This window comes from Xiphias gladius, chromosome 4 (genome assembly GCF_016859285.1).
Source record: "Xiphias gladius isolate SHS-SW01 ecotype Sanya breed wild chromosome 4, ASM1685928v1, whole genome shotgun sequence".
In the NCBI taxonomy this organism is placed as follows: Eukaryota; Metazoa; Chordata; class Actinopteri; order Istiophoriformes; family Xiphiidae; genus Xiphias; species Xiphias gladius.
The window spans coordinates 13,326,871-13,339,818 of NC_053403.1; the positions used below are offsets into that span (position 1 = coordinate 13,326,871).

Consider the following 12,948-nt stretch of genomic DNA (forward strand, 5'->3'; position numbering starts at 1 on the left):
ATTACAATAAATTCCTCATCAGGTCAATATGCTTTCCTGGCAATCACAGCTGTCATGGTAAACCTTATAGAAATTTTTTTTAATTTAGAATCATAATGAAAAATTGCACTTTTGTATTGTTTTGTGTGACAGAAATGACTTTACGCCTGGGTTAAATGGGTAACACTTCAGAATATTTAACCACCTGCGAAATTACAGAAAATACAATATTCTCCAGTTTAACCGAGAGCGTACAGACATTGGAGATGAGCTCAGGTGAGAAAGTGCAAGAGAAAGTGGGAAATACCTTGTATCGTCCTTTTGAAAAAGGCTTTGCAGGCCTCACAGGAAGCCACCCCATAGTGGTAACCTGAGGCAATGTCGCCACACACCAGGCACAGCCTCTTGGGAATGGCATTGAGCATGTACTCGCACTTGATTGGTGAGTCATCTGCCATGCTGCCGGAGCACTCCTCATAACGCCGTAGGCAGGCGCTGCTGCCTCCGAGCATGCCTGGGTTGAACATTGGCGGGGAGTCCAGGGCGTGTGAGCGTCCGCTGCTGCTGTTAACGTAGCCGCCGCTGGCGTCGGAGTTGCCACTGGGACTGTGGTGACTGCCGGTGTCGACTAGTGAGGAGGAAGGACTGGAAGGCTCGGTTTTGACGTAAGAACCACAGCTCGAGGATAGGTGTCGGTCCTCAGAGGGCATTCTGGTTAGCAACCTGGATAAACACACACAGGGCCAGAGCTGCATTCATTTTCTGTACTAAATTTGCATTAAGTACAGTGCAAACCAGGGAGCAGCTGAAATACTGTAAAATTTTAAAGTGATACATGTTGTTACAAAATGTTCCGCAACCTGGTAATCAAAGAGAAAGAAATCCAACTTTAAGATTTGTCAGTCACTGTTGATGTTGGTGATATTCAGGAACTGAGAAGAAACACTTTTCTTGGCTGATAACAGCACACCTTTAAAATTATCAAATGAATTCTGTGAGGACTCCATGAGTCCAAACATTCAGAGAAACTCCCTAATTTTCTCAACTAATCATTGATCATGTAATCTTCCAACTAAAGTAAAAAAAACAAACTGGAGAGCCAGGGCTTTCAAACAACATTGGCGATATGGGAATGGTGCCTGTTTACTTCACATGCAAATAAGATCTACTCCTATAGAACTGAAAAACATAGAACCTTACACAAAACTAAATATAAATCAGGGAACTGCAGTATCAACGAAAACTATCAGCACTAACACGTCTTACAATATGTACAGAACGTTGCTTCCTTCCATCATCGCCTGATTATCCTGCGAGAGATTCATCAGCTGTGATGTAGCGCGCCGGTTCATCTAAGCTTGATAGATTATGTTACAGACACAACCATTAATGTGTTGGAATGCCAAGTGATATACTACAGTAGCTACTTTCTCTCAGGCAAAATGGTAACTAATGACCATGTCAACGGATGCCCCATACATCTTGCAAACAATGCCCACAATTGGTTGGCTGCCAGAAGTAAGTGAATGAATGAAACTTCAGAAGGCTGTTAATGGACAGAGAGAGGTGTTACACTCAGCATATGGAGGATCATGGGTAATACATGACCCAATCAATAGTCCTGGTTAGTTTGCCAGTGGATGGTGCCAGGTTACAGTGGATGTAAGTGGGAGGTTGGAGAGGTAGAGGAAGACCTGGGATTAAGTTCCATAATCCCGAATTTCATTATAAATCTTGGAAAAGAGTTAAAGAAAGATATTACTTATGTAATTCTGTACACGTGAAGTCTATTTCCTGCCTTCAACAGAGACCCCATCTATGTTGCGCTTCCTGATGTTTCTTCCTTTTCCCCTCATTAAAGGACCACTTGAGAGATTTCCTTTTCTGAATCAAGGGTCTAAGACTAAAGGGTAACATTTCTGCACAGATCCTGTGAAGATTGTAAAGCCTTTTCCGGCAATATTTTGCCGGAAAAGGCACTTGACTGGAAAAACGGACTTGACTGGAATTGACTTGACCTATCAACACAAAATGTTTCAGGTGCCAAATATACTGTCCAGATATGACCAGATGTTACCAAAGGTACCAAGGTTTCTGGAAGACTCTTCTGTTTTGCTAAAACTCTTGAATTGCATTTTGGAAAGGGAACTTTTTTCGTGACAGATTTTATTTGTAGAGCTAAGAGAGGATACAAAGTTCTTTATTTGACATGTTTTCTAAGTTTTTGTACTTGCAGCGGCTTCAATAATATCCTCTCAAACAAAGCATGAAATGGGGCTTGGGCCTGTGTTAGAACTGCTGGCTCTGTCTGTCACAGTTGGTAGTGATCTTACACAACTTCAGTCCTACATGCCTATAAAATTGTGTGAAAGCTGTGGAAAGCCATGTAAAGAATGTATGAAACTAACAAGCTCATTCCGGCCAGACTCCTGTGATTTTTTGTCTTTTGCTGCTGGGGGCTAAACCTTTTTTCAAATTTGGTGTTGTGGTGAGAAACGTATTTTCCCTCCGTTGCCTCTTTCCATGAGTGTTTATATAAAGCCATGAAGTCATCAGGCCCTGACAACATGAAACCTCTCTTTTGACTGCTAACGGGTAGTGGGTGGAGGGAGGGAGGAGGAGATAGCCTCTACCACGGGGCCCAGATCAGATCTATTGATCCGCTGCTTCCTTCCTGTTCCAGATGAGGCATGAAAAAATAAACCCTCCTCTTGCGGGTCCCAGACGTTCCTTATGCATTTTTAAACAGTCAGGACTGTTAACACAGTGTGAGATAGAGCGATACAACATAATGTTAGTCTTCATTCTGAGGCTGATGTGGTTTATAAAAGATTCACAGGACTCTTGTTAAATCTTGTTAGCATAGCATGCACCTATAGTCAATTGGAAGGTACATTTTCTCCCATCTGAGGGAAGTGGAGAGAACGGCGTGGTAACAGTTAATATATCATCGCAGCCAGATAGGGGGGGATTCCCTATGGAATAGTACATTGTGGCATATGTAAAAAGTAGTTCATTCCACACTTAGCACACAGTAACGCTAGGGAGATGTTTTTTGTTAGGTTTAATGGAAATTTCTAATGGATCCTTTCAAATCTGTCGAAATGAAATAATGGCACGAACCACCAATTCGCGCAGACAGAAATAACTTCATAGTTTCATAATTCGGTTTCCCCCTCTTATTATTAAGAGACACAGAGTTTTCTAAGCGCAGCGTGACTCTCCTCAACCCACCCTGCTCCCTTAGCAACACACACACACACACACACACACACACACACACACACACACACACACACACACACACACACACACACACACACACACACACACACACACACTCACTCAAGGCACAGAAATGCATTGCACCTAATATCTAATTGGCTGGTGTTTGCTCTGCCGCGCAGAAAAATGTTACAAACCGTGCAGACAAGCAAGACTCATCAGACGGACGTGAAGGTCACCTGCCTTCTCTGTTCTGCTGTTCTTGGAGGCCCAAGTGCTCCCACAACGGATGGCTCGGAGCAGCAGACACACAGGCTTCAGTGTGTCCACCACACTGAAAGAAACAAAGCATCTAGACGTGACTCCATGTAAAAACTGGAGAGCCGTCCAGAATGTTTAATACGACCGAGACGCTGCCCGAAATGCCAGATCAGTGACCACCGCTTTTAAAAAAAAACATTTTTTATTTAGGAGCCAAAGTGTGATGGGTGTGAAAATGTCCCACCAGAACAGCTTAAAATCTCAAATGTTTTTGTGTGCATGTGTGTGTGTGTGTGTGTGTGTGTATTTTGGCATGCCTCCTCATGCTGGCAGTGTTGCAGATCCCCTGCCTCCCTACATAAATCCTGAATCCATCCACCTCTTCTCTAAACCATGAAATATGTTTTCCTGCCTCTGAATTTCAGCACCGTAAATTTTAACAGGAGTCACAAAAAATCTCTAAAATACATATTCAAAACAATTCTCCACAATGACCTCATGCTATCCTTTTCTTGACGAGTGAAGTGATATCTGGTTCTCCATATTTTACTATGTATTTTCCAACTGAGGGGAAATATTATTGTTAAGCTTGGGGTTAAGCTTGTAGCAAGGAACATGGCGTAAATCAGGCTGCTGAACACACAGTCGAACATGGAAGCGCAGAAGGACAGAGGCAAGGAGCCATGCATGAAATTAGTTCATTAATCTTTCTATGATAGGCTGTCCTTGTTTGGGGCAAACTCTATCAGCTTTAAACTGAGTGTCCCTTCGCGCCCAACACATAGATTACACTGTTAGTCCGCAGCCGGGGTGTCTGGGAAATGAATAGTCATGCGAGCGAGAAAATGGGGTAGCGTGTGTCGCCCAAGTGTTAAGTAGTAACAACAACATGCGCGTGACATAGCGTTGGCACAAATGAAGGTCATCAAAAATTGTGTGTGTTCTAAAATTGAAATGCACGATTCATATGCAGCTGCGAATAATGTAGTTGGTTTTTAGCAAAGATATATCGTTCAAAATATATTTATAAAGCACACTAAGGAAATATGCTAATTTCACGATAGAAAAAAAGTGTCCTCATGTGTCCCAGTGTCTTTGGCTGTCTGCTTAATTCTCACAGCTGAATCTCAGCTTCTCAGCCATAAACTTAAAATACTACATGTAAAACTCTAGTTACTATGAATCCTTTTTTTTTTTTTTCTGAATTGTTGTGTCCAAAAAGCACCTTCAGTTCTCTCTCTGCTAATCAGTGTCTGCTGGATGAAATGATGCATTCGCTGTCTTTACCTTTAAACGGCATAATTTACCTCAACTTCTCCAGATTTACTTATTTACTTATTGATTCATTTACCCAGCTACTTTGGACAGAGGTAATTGTTCTTTTTAAAAAAAAAAAAATTATTTCTAGTCTAATTTAGATTTTTCTGTATTCATTTCTACTGCTTTATGATTGTGGTAAGTTTAATCATATTTAGGTCATTTTTTATACCTTTTTTTTTAATGTATTTTGATATGCTTTACGTATGTTATGTTCAACTATGTGTGCATTCATGTACTGTATCATGTATTGACTACAGATCAAATTTTCCTTCTGGTAAAAAGATTAGGCAAACAACTAATGATTATTTTCATTATGGATTACTCTCAAAAATGCAGAGATATTCAGTTTACTATCATGATTAAATCAATTAGATGATTAATTGATAAGTTAAAATAGTTGCTGATTAATTTTCTGTTGATTGACTAAATGATTAATCAATTAATAGTTTCAGCTCTAATAAAATTAAGGTTCACGGTTTGTGCTTTAATTGCGAAGGCTTTTTGTCAGTTGTCTGTGGTAGTTACTCTAATCGCATGGTCCGCTACCTGAGCAAGTTCCATTCGTTGAAGAAGGGCCATGGGGTATGGTCGAAAGCTCAGAGAATATAGTAGGTAAGTGGGCATAATAATATATACAACAGATTTGTGTTACAAAGGTGAAAATGAAAATCCCAACTCTTTCGATATTTTGTTTTGAATTTTTTTTTTTTACTTTCGCACTAAATTTTTACTTTGAAAGTTTCCACTCCTGAGTTAATAAGTTCCAGAATTACGTTATATTGCGTAGATATACTTTGTTTCTGCTTCTTTCTCTCTCTCTTTCTCACACACACACACACACACACACACACACACACACACACACACACACACACACACACACACACACACACACACACACACATAGATACTTGTACAAAGAACTTCCAGCATATGGCCTCTTCAATGTCACTGCAACAAGGAGAGATTGCATAGATTTCCCACATGGATGAAGTCTCCTTACCTGAAGTATCAACCCCCATCTACATACACGTCCACCACCTCCAGGAAACTGCTCTCCCTGCAAAGTCAAACACACCCCTAACTGCCATTTAAAAAGAGACAGAAGAAGGAGGTTACGGGGGAGAAAGAATAAATGAGCAGAGACTTAAGCCGTCATTGGGAATCAGAGGGGGACTCATGAGGGACAGTTACGATATTGATTTAATAAATAAACAGAGATGGCTATCGATCCTAATGTTATTTTGCATTTCAATTACTGCCCAGAAACATAACCTTCAAACGTCTGCTTCTCCACAGTAATAACATCCACTGATAATCACAAGCGAGTCCTGTCCGGCGTTAATTGGCTTTCCTCTCTCTCGTTTTCTCTCTTTTTTTTTTCAAATGTGTAAATGACACAACTTTGCATTTGCCTAATGTTATTAGGGCATGGGCTGAATTTCAAGTGCGACTCAAGCTGATACAGTAAGCACTCCGGTCAATTGACACAATGCAAATTAACGTGGTGAAGAGGAATTAAGTTCACAATGTGAGACCTGGTGAAGCTACGATGAGGCCCATTAAATTAAACATGCTGGCTGACCCACACTCCATGATTAGACGCACTGCTTCTTCTTCATTGCGTATGTGTGTGTTAATTTCATTTGATCAATAAAACAAACTAATTGTAAGAAGTCCAGCCACATTCATGTTTTGACTGAATGGTGGATGCAAAAAAGCCTCCATCTACATCCTGATGAATTCAGCGTCCTTGACAGGCTGCCTAAAGGATATATCTATATCATGAGGGGGTCATGACATGTAATGAAGTTAGTTCTCCTCTCATGCCGTCACACAGCAGCCCCTCTTCCATAGAGCTGGGCTGTACCCTCATTTCCAGCAACCATTGCCATAATGAACATGACAGTCTTGAACACTTGGAAAACAGTGCCGTGACAAAGTACAGCAGCAAGTTTCGGTGTTTTGAATTGTTTTTATCTCTGGTAATTTTTCCTCGAACACAAAACTGGTGTTGAGAGAAAAGTTGGAGGGAAGCAGCATTTTTTCCCACCAATGGAAACACAACATGGCACCCACTATCCTAGCCACCTGCTCCCTCCATCCGTCAGTGGACTCATAGGTTCAGTTCCCAGCCGACTTTACCGGTCCCCTCAGCCAACTATCGCACTTAAAGATGGGATAGATCGCACCGTGGCGAGATGCTTTAAAACCCAACTGTGACCTATTTAAAGTGCAGTGATAGCAGCAAACTTTGTCCACTCACTAGCGTGATTAAGCAGACTGTGAGGAATCCGCCTTCACAAGTAACAAAACAACATTTTCACATTTTCACAGTACGGATAAGACCCAGATTTGTTGAGGCAGTTTTCTGTGAAAAAAACCCATATCAGATGGATGAAGACCTCCAGTTACTCTACATTTCTAACGCCTGAATCCGCACGTCCACTGACCCGCAGCAACAAGCAACTCCAGGAAATATTTTATGCTCACTGTTTAAATATTCTGCTGCAATTTAATTAAGATTTACTTTTCTGATACTACATATTTTTAAAAAAATTCTCTTGATTTAATTTTTAATGCGGCGCTCATTTGTCAAGAAAAACACACAAAATAAAAGGATTGTTATATTTTAAATGTCAACTGAGAAATTTAATTATTTAGTCATATTAAGTTTTTTTCAAAGAACACTGTGGACTAGACAAATGATTGGACCATGGTGTTTATCTATTTATTTTTAGACGAATGGAAAAGTTTCTCATATGCATTATGAACACAGTAAGACCATATGCATAACTAGTGCAATAAATGCAGATGCAACGCATGATAAGATGATGTGTTTCTCTTAACAGACACAGTCAGGTGTTTCCATGATATGGCACCGCTAAAATTAGATCCCAGGTCAGTGTGTGATTCTTTGGTCTCATCCGTAAGTACGTGCACGTGTCTGTGTGTATGTCTATGTTTGTGTCTTTTCATTTGTGTGTGTGCGCATACATTTGACGGCTTGTGCTTATGCATTCCTGTTTGTTTGCGTCTGAAGGGCACCCATGGGACCAGCAGGTGGAATGAGAGAAAAATGGATCTGATTTATTGGAGCAAACTGAAGATAAACAACATTTAATCTAAGTTTAAATGATGCAGTTGCTATGGCTAATCATACTGAAACCACAGCTAATCACGGACACATAGTAAGGTGGACCGTATTTAGATTACTTGTTAAACATTTAAAGAATAGGAAAAATATGTCTATTTTTCATAATGAAAAATTCTAATGTGTCTAAGAAAATCAGGGTTTACCATGAAAAAACTCTGAAAAAACACTTCTGAAACAATTTATAAGCAGAAAGCACATGGAAATTTTTCTTTCACCAGAATATTCAAATGGCGTCAACTGACTGAAAATTGGAAAGTACCTGGAGAAGCAGATTCTAATAATGGATTAAACACTTTAATGGCCTCTGGTCAACTTTTTGTTATTTAATCCTCACTTAAGGTGGCACTTTTTTTATTTCGGTCATACAATTCAGATTTTATTAAAATTTTGTTCGAGAAACACCAAAATGGTCCTGATGTGGATATTTTATAAAAATTAAATCAAAAATTCCAAACATTAAAACAGCTTGTCATATTTACATCTACATACAATTATATTTTTCAGTTCTTCTTTTTTGCACAGAGAAAAAACACTGTGGCATAAAACTGTGATTAATTTAATTTAATCCTCGAAAAGGGTCAAAAGAGGACAAATGATCTATCTATCTATCTATATCTATATCTATCTATATACACACACACATATATATACACATATACATATACACACATATACATACATACATATATATATATATATATATATATATACACATATATATGTCTGTGAATGTGCATGTGTTTTTGTGTGTGTGTGCATATACCTGTATAAGTTATTTCCAGCAATAATTTGAGATGCCTGATGAGCCCTTAATTTGTTGGTAGAGGAACATATTTGCCTCTTCAGCGGAGACGTAGCGTGAGAGTTGGTAACGACAGTCGTCAGACCTCTCACCTCGGCCAGTAGGTTAGTTGTTGGGCCAAAAGTCTTCAAGGGGTTAATAGCATTCCCCGAAGCCAACCCTAACTAAGTACAGCTTTACGTGACACTAAATGCATAGATTTACAACAGCTATGTCTACTGCCAGGTGGTACACTGAATGACAGTATGATTAACAATATTGAAAGGTAAAGACAAGTTTTAGAACAATTAACTGTATATCACATATTGTAGCCTCGGTTACGGTGCTATTTTTGCAAAGAGATTGTGAAAGTTTCTTCCAGTTTATAGTTATGACATGCTATTTTATTTAAAAGTTTTAACATAGTTTGCTCTCCTTAAAGGTAATATAATAATATTTAATATTTATATAATATTTAGTGAGTTAAATTAACTCCGTTACAACATGCAGCATTAATCCCAGGAAGAACTCAGTTATAACCAGTACAAATACAGAATGTAGAGAGGTTGGTTTTTAAAACATCAGCATTTGCATTCGTGGGGTTTTTTTTTGGATAATGCCAGTGTTAATGTGTCACAAAAAAGTGCTGTCCTATCAAATATGACCAAACGGTGCTGCAGTAACAGAGGACAGACAATCTGAAGGCTTCAAAATTTAACGAAAACGAACATTGACACATTCAGACTACATACAGTATGCACACATTCACATTTATACGTGTATGTGTACATGTGTGTACATTTGTAACCAGCTACTGCCTTGCCCAAACACACATGCATATTTTTGTAGGTATCCTTCTATACACGGTATACAGGCAGATGTATCACAGCATCACACACACACGGGTGTAGTGTGCACACATGTACACATTAGGACCTGTTCCAGGGTCACTCTAGGCTAATAGCATCATATTGTTGCCTTTGTCCTTTTTCATAATTTAAATTCAGCTTATAACGTTTTTAACTTTTTTGTGTGCTGAAGTTATTATATTTTTATTAGATTTTATTTTATTGAATTAAAAAAGCACAATAACTTAAGACCGCAGTTTTAGTTGGATAGATGTGTATTAAGTGCGGTTTTACAGATTCTAGAAAATGATGATTGTGTGAAAAAGAAGAGCTCAGGGTTGTGGGTTTTGCTCATCTGCACTCAAATCTGCACAGGAATTACAAGATTGAATGTCAAAACCTTAAACGACGATACATGAAACTGATATATATTTAAACACATGAAAAAAGAAAAGAAACCCAGCTCTGTTACTTCTTTTACTTTTTTGAGATATCGAAACAACTGGAAAATTCTCTAAACACTTGTGGTTGAACATTACACTTCTGAAAGAATTTCTATCTGTTAACTGAGAAATTTATGTCATTAATTTCATTGTATTAATTAAATTAAATTTATGTACATCCTTACATTATGTGTATGACACACTTTACTGCACTGTAGAAAGAGTTTAAATTGTCAGTGTTGGCACACTTACACTCGATTTGTTGCTTTAGTGCAATTTTGTATGCCAGTAACCACCCTATAAATAAATGTAAAATCAACAAGATGTACATGTTAATGTGGTGTGAAAAATGTAAGTATAAAATCTACACCACTCATGTTTCTCTTGCCAAACAAACACAGGCTGAGGTTATTCCACTTTTATGATTTGTTTCAGCTTGAATCTATCTGGAGTGGCAGCGCGAATGCAGTCATAGACAGTGCTAAAGATGTTTCTTTTTTATTTGTAGCGAGTCGTTGGGAGTTTGAAATATTCCCAATCATTGTACTGTAAAAAGTGCTAAGCAGGTTAAACCATTCCAATCCCATCTACAGCTTAACATTAAGAGGATCCCAGTGAAGCGTCTCCCTGTCCAGTCATATTTGGTTAAAAGAAGAGCGACTTTTCAGGCATGCAAGGAGTGTAGCAATGACACACTAAGGACTAGTTCTCTAAATTTGAGACTTGAGAGTTTTTTGACTTCTCGTTTCCTGTCAAACAAGCTGCTTGATCCCTGTACTCGTGAACTAAATGCAAAATGACAATATGTGTGTGCAATGCTTTAATCTTATTTAAATAGAATTAACTGCGTTTTCTTTGCATACACTGCCACTTTGGAGATTATCCGATACCTCCCTACCAATGTAATTTCTGCATGATTTAAGCATAAGCACCAAAATTAAGTAAAATGCAAAATCACTAACAACATAAAAGTGATCAAAGCTTTATCTAAACACAGGCAGACAGTTATCTGCTTCCTCAAATATACTCTTATCTATTTCTCAAGAACAATCTCTCTCTCTCTCACACACACACACACACACACACACACACACACACACACACACACACACACACACACACACCGGACAACAGCACAGTAACAGTTTTCTTTCTCTGGGACACTGCCGGACATCGGCTGCTGCCAGAGGATAGTCGTCTGGATATCGTCCGCATTAATCTGCCTCTGGCTCTTCCCTGTGGCTGAGGTTAAACCCTGGATCCTGATGCAGAGCCAGACAGCTGTAGGGCAACCATCCGACCTGTACTCCCTGCAGGGTACGCTACTGCAGCCTCACTGACACTACTGAGCCCTGCTGTCCCGTACATGGGGAGGTGGAGCTGAGACATTGGGAGGAACTCCCTGTCTTTTGAAATAGTTTACTTTATACATCAGATTTTTTTCCCACAAATTAATTCAACAGATTTTCCGTATGATTTTTTTTCTCTCCTTTTTGATAAAAAAAAAAAAAATAGAGGTCAAGAAGTAAATAAAACTCTGTCACCTAAGATGGAATCAAAAGTAGAAATGAAAAATTCCCAACAGAAGGGCAAAAGATGTTGAAATAGATGCACCTACTGGTTGTGGTAGCAGAGAGGGTCAGGGATGCACAGTTCGGAAACATCCATCAGTCCACGTTAAGCATTCCAGGTGTTGCAATAAAAAACAGATAAACAAACAGCTTGGGAAAAGCTGAAGGAGGAGATCAGTTCCTAAATCTCCACATATCTTGATGAAATGTTGGTAAGGTGTTCCCGGGTGTTGTCTCCCCTCCCTCCCCTGTTCAACACAGACACACAAAAAAACAAAAAAAAAACCCTTCTGCCTCGGCCCAACAAACTCCAGTCTGCACAGGTGCTGCACACTTAGGCTCAGGATTACGTATGAGGAGAAGAAGATTGGATTTAGTGATATAGAATGAGGCAAAAGGAAAGAGAACCTGAGGCAGAGATGAAAAAAGGAAACAGGAAGCAAGTGTATGGAAGAGAAGAGGGAATAAAAATTAGTGGAGTGATGGATAGAGAAAGAGAGAATAAGAGATAAGAGACAGATGGATGGAGAGCAGCAGTGGTGAGAGCGCACTCAGGCTGAGTAAGTCAGTGAGGGGATTGAGTCTCCATTGAAGACATGGGGGCTCTTTAAGAGCAGGAGGGCGTGGTTTGGTGCATATGGAGCAGCTGCTATTGGTCGGTTCCAGGGAGGCTGTCCTGACAGCAGCCAGTGAGGATGAAAGATTACTATGGTGGGACGGACTAATGGAAGACAAGTCGGTGTCCAGTCATTCACAAGGGAGCGCTGCAAAACATAGAGACACAGCCAGACCCCCCCCTAAAAAGACACACTGACAGATAAAAAGATAGAAGGACAGACAGACAGACAGGTAGACAGATAGAGAGACAGATAGAGACATAGATAGATAGAGAGATAGATAGATGAGGAGTTCATTTGGAGTCACAGTTGGTGCAGAACTAAACTGAAGTGGTCAGTAGTAACTGACAAGCAGCAGAAGTAGCAGCACGTTCGCTGAGGATGATTTAAAGAGGTCTGTTTACTGTGCTTTAAAGGGCTCAGTGCCAGCTTACAGAGCTAAACTGTTCCCTTTACTGTTTTATCCTCTGCATCACGGATGTGGCTTTCCACAGCCTGCCCTCCTTCAAACTGATGGCGGGTGCTTCCCACAGCATTTCGCCAATCACACTGTGCAGAGGAGAGGTACCAATCCCGAAAGAGGCAGGATGTTAGAAACTGAGAGTGATAATGACCTAGACGGGAATGTTAATAATGATTACGACAGAGAATTTTGAGTGCACTTTTACCACGTCTGTGTAATGTGGCAGCCATCAGAAGAGAAGCCACCCCCCCCCCCAATCCTCCAACCCACTTCATCAACCCAC

The 12,948-nt window shown here is 39.8% G+C and overlaps 1 protein-coding gene across 4 annotated transcripts in view; it reads right to left on the bottom strand.

Moving 5' to 3' along the window:
- The window catches only part of esrrgb (estrogen-related receptor gamma b), a 35,985-nt gene extending 24,303 nt beyond the window's left edge, over positions 1 to 11,682 (bottom strand). For 2 of the 4 annotated variants that reach the window (XM_040125480.1, XM_040125481.1), the window contains exon 1: positions 287 to 695. In XM_040125480.1, the coding sequence (XP_039981414.1) occupies positions 287 to 689 (403 nt within the window). In that variant the 5' untranslated portion in view covers positions 690 to 695. Of the gene's footprint in view, positions 1 to 286; positions 703 to 11,632 lie in introns of those variants that run through there. The other 2 variants (XM_040125478.1, XM_040125479.1) reach the window with 2 other exon arrangements.
- Positions 11,683 to 12,948: the final 1,266 nt, after the last annotated feature.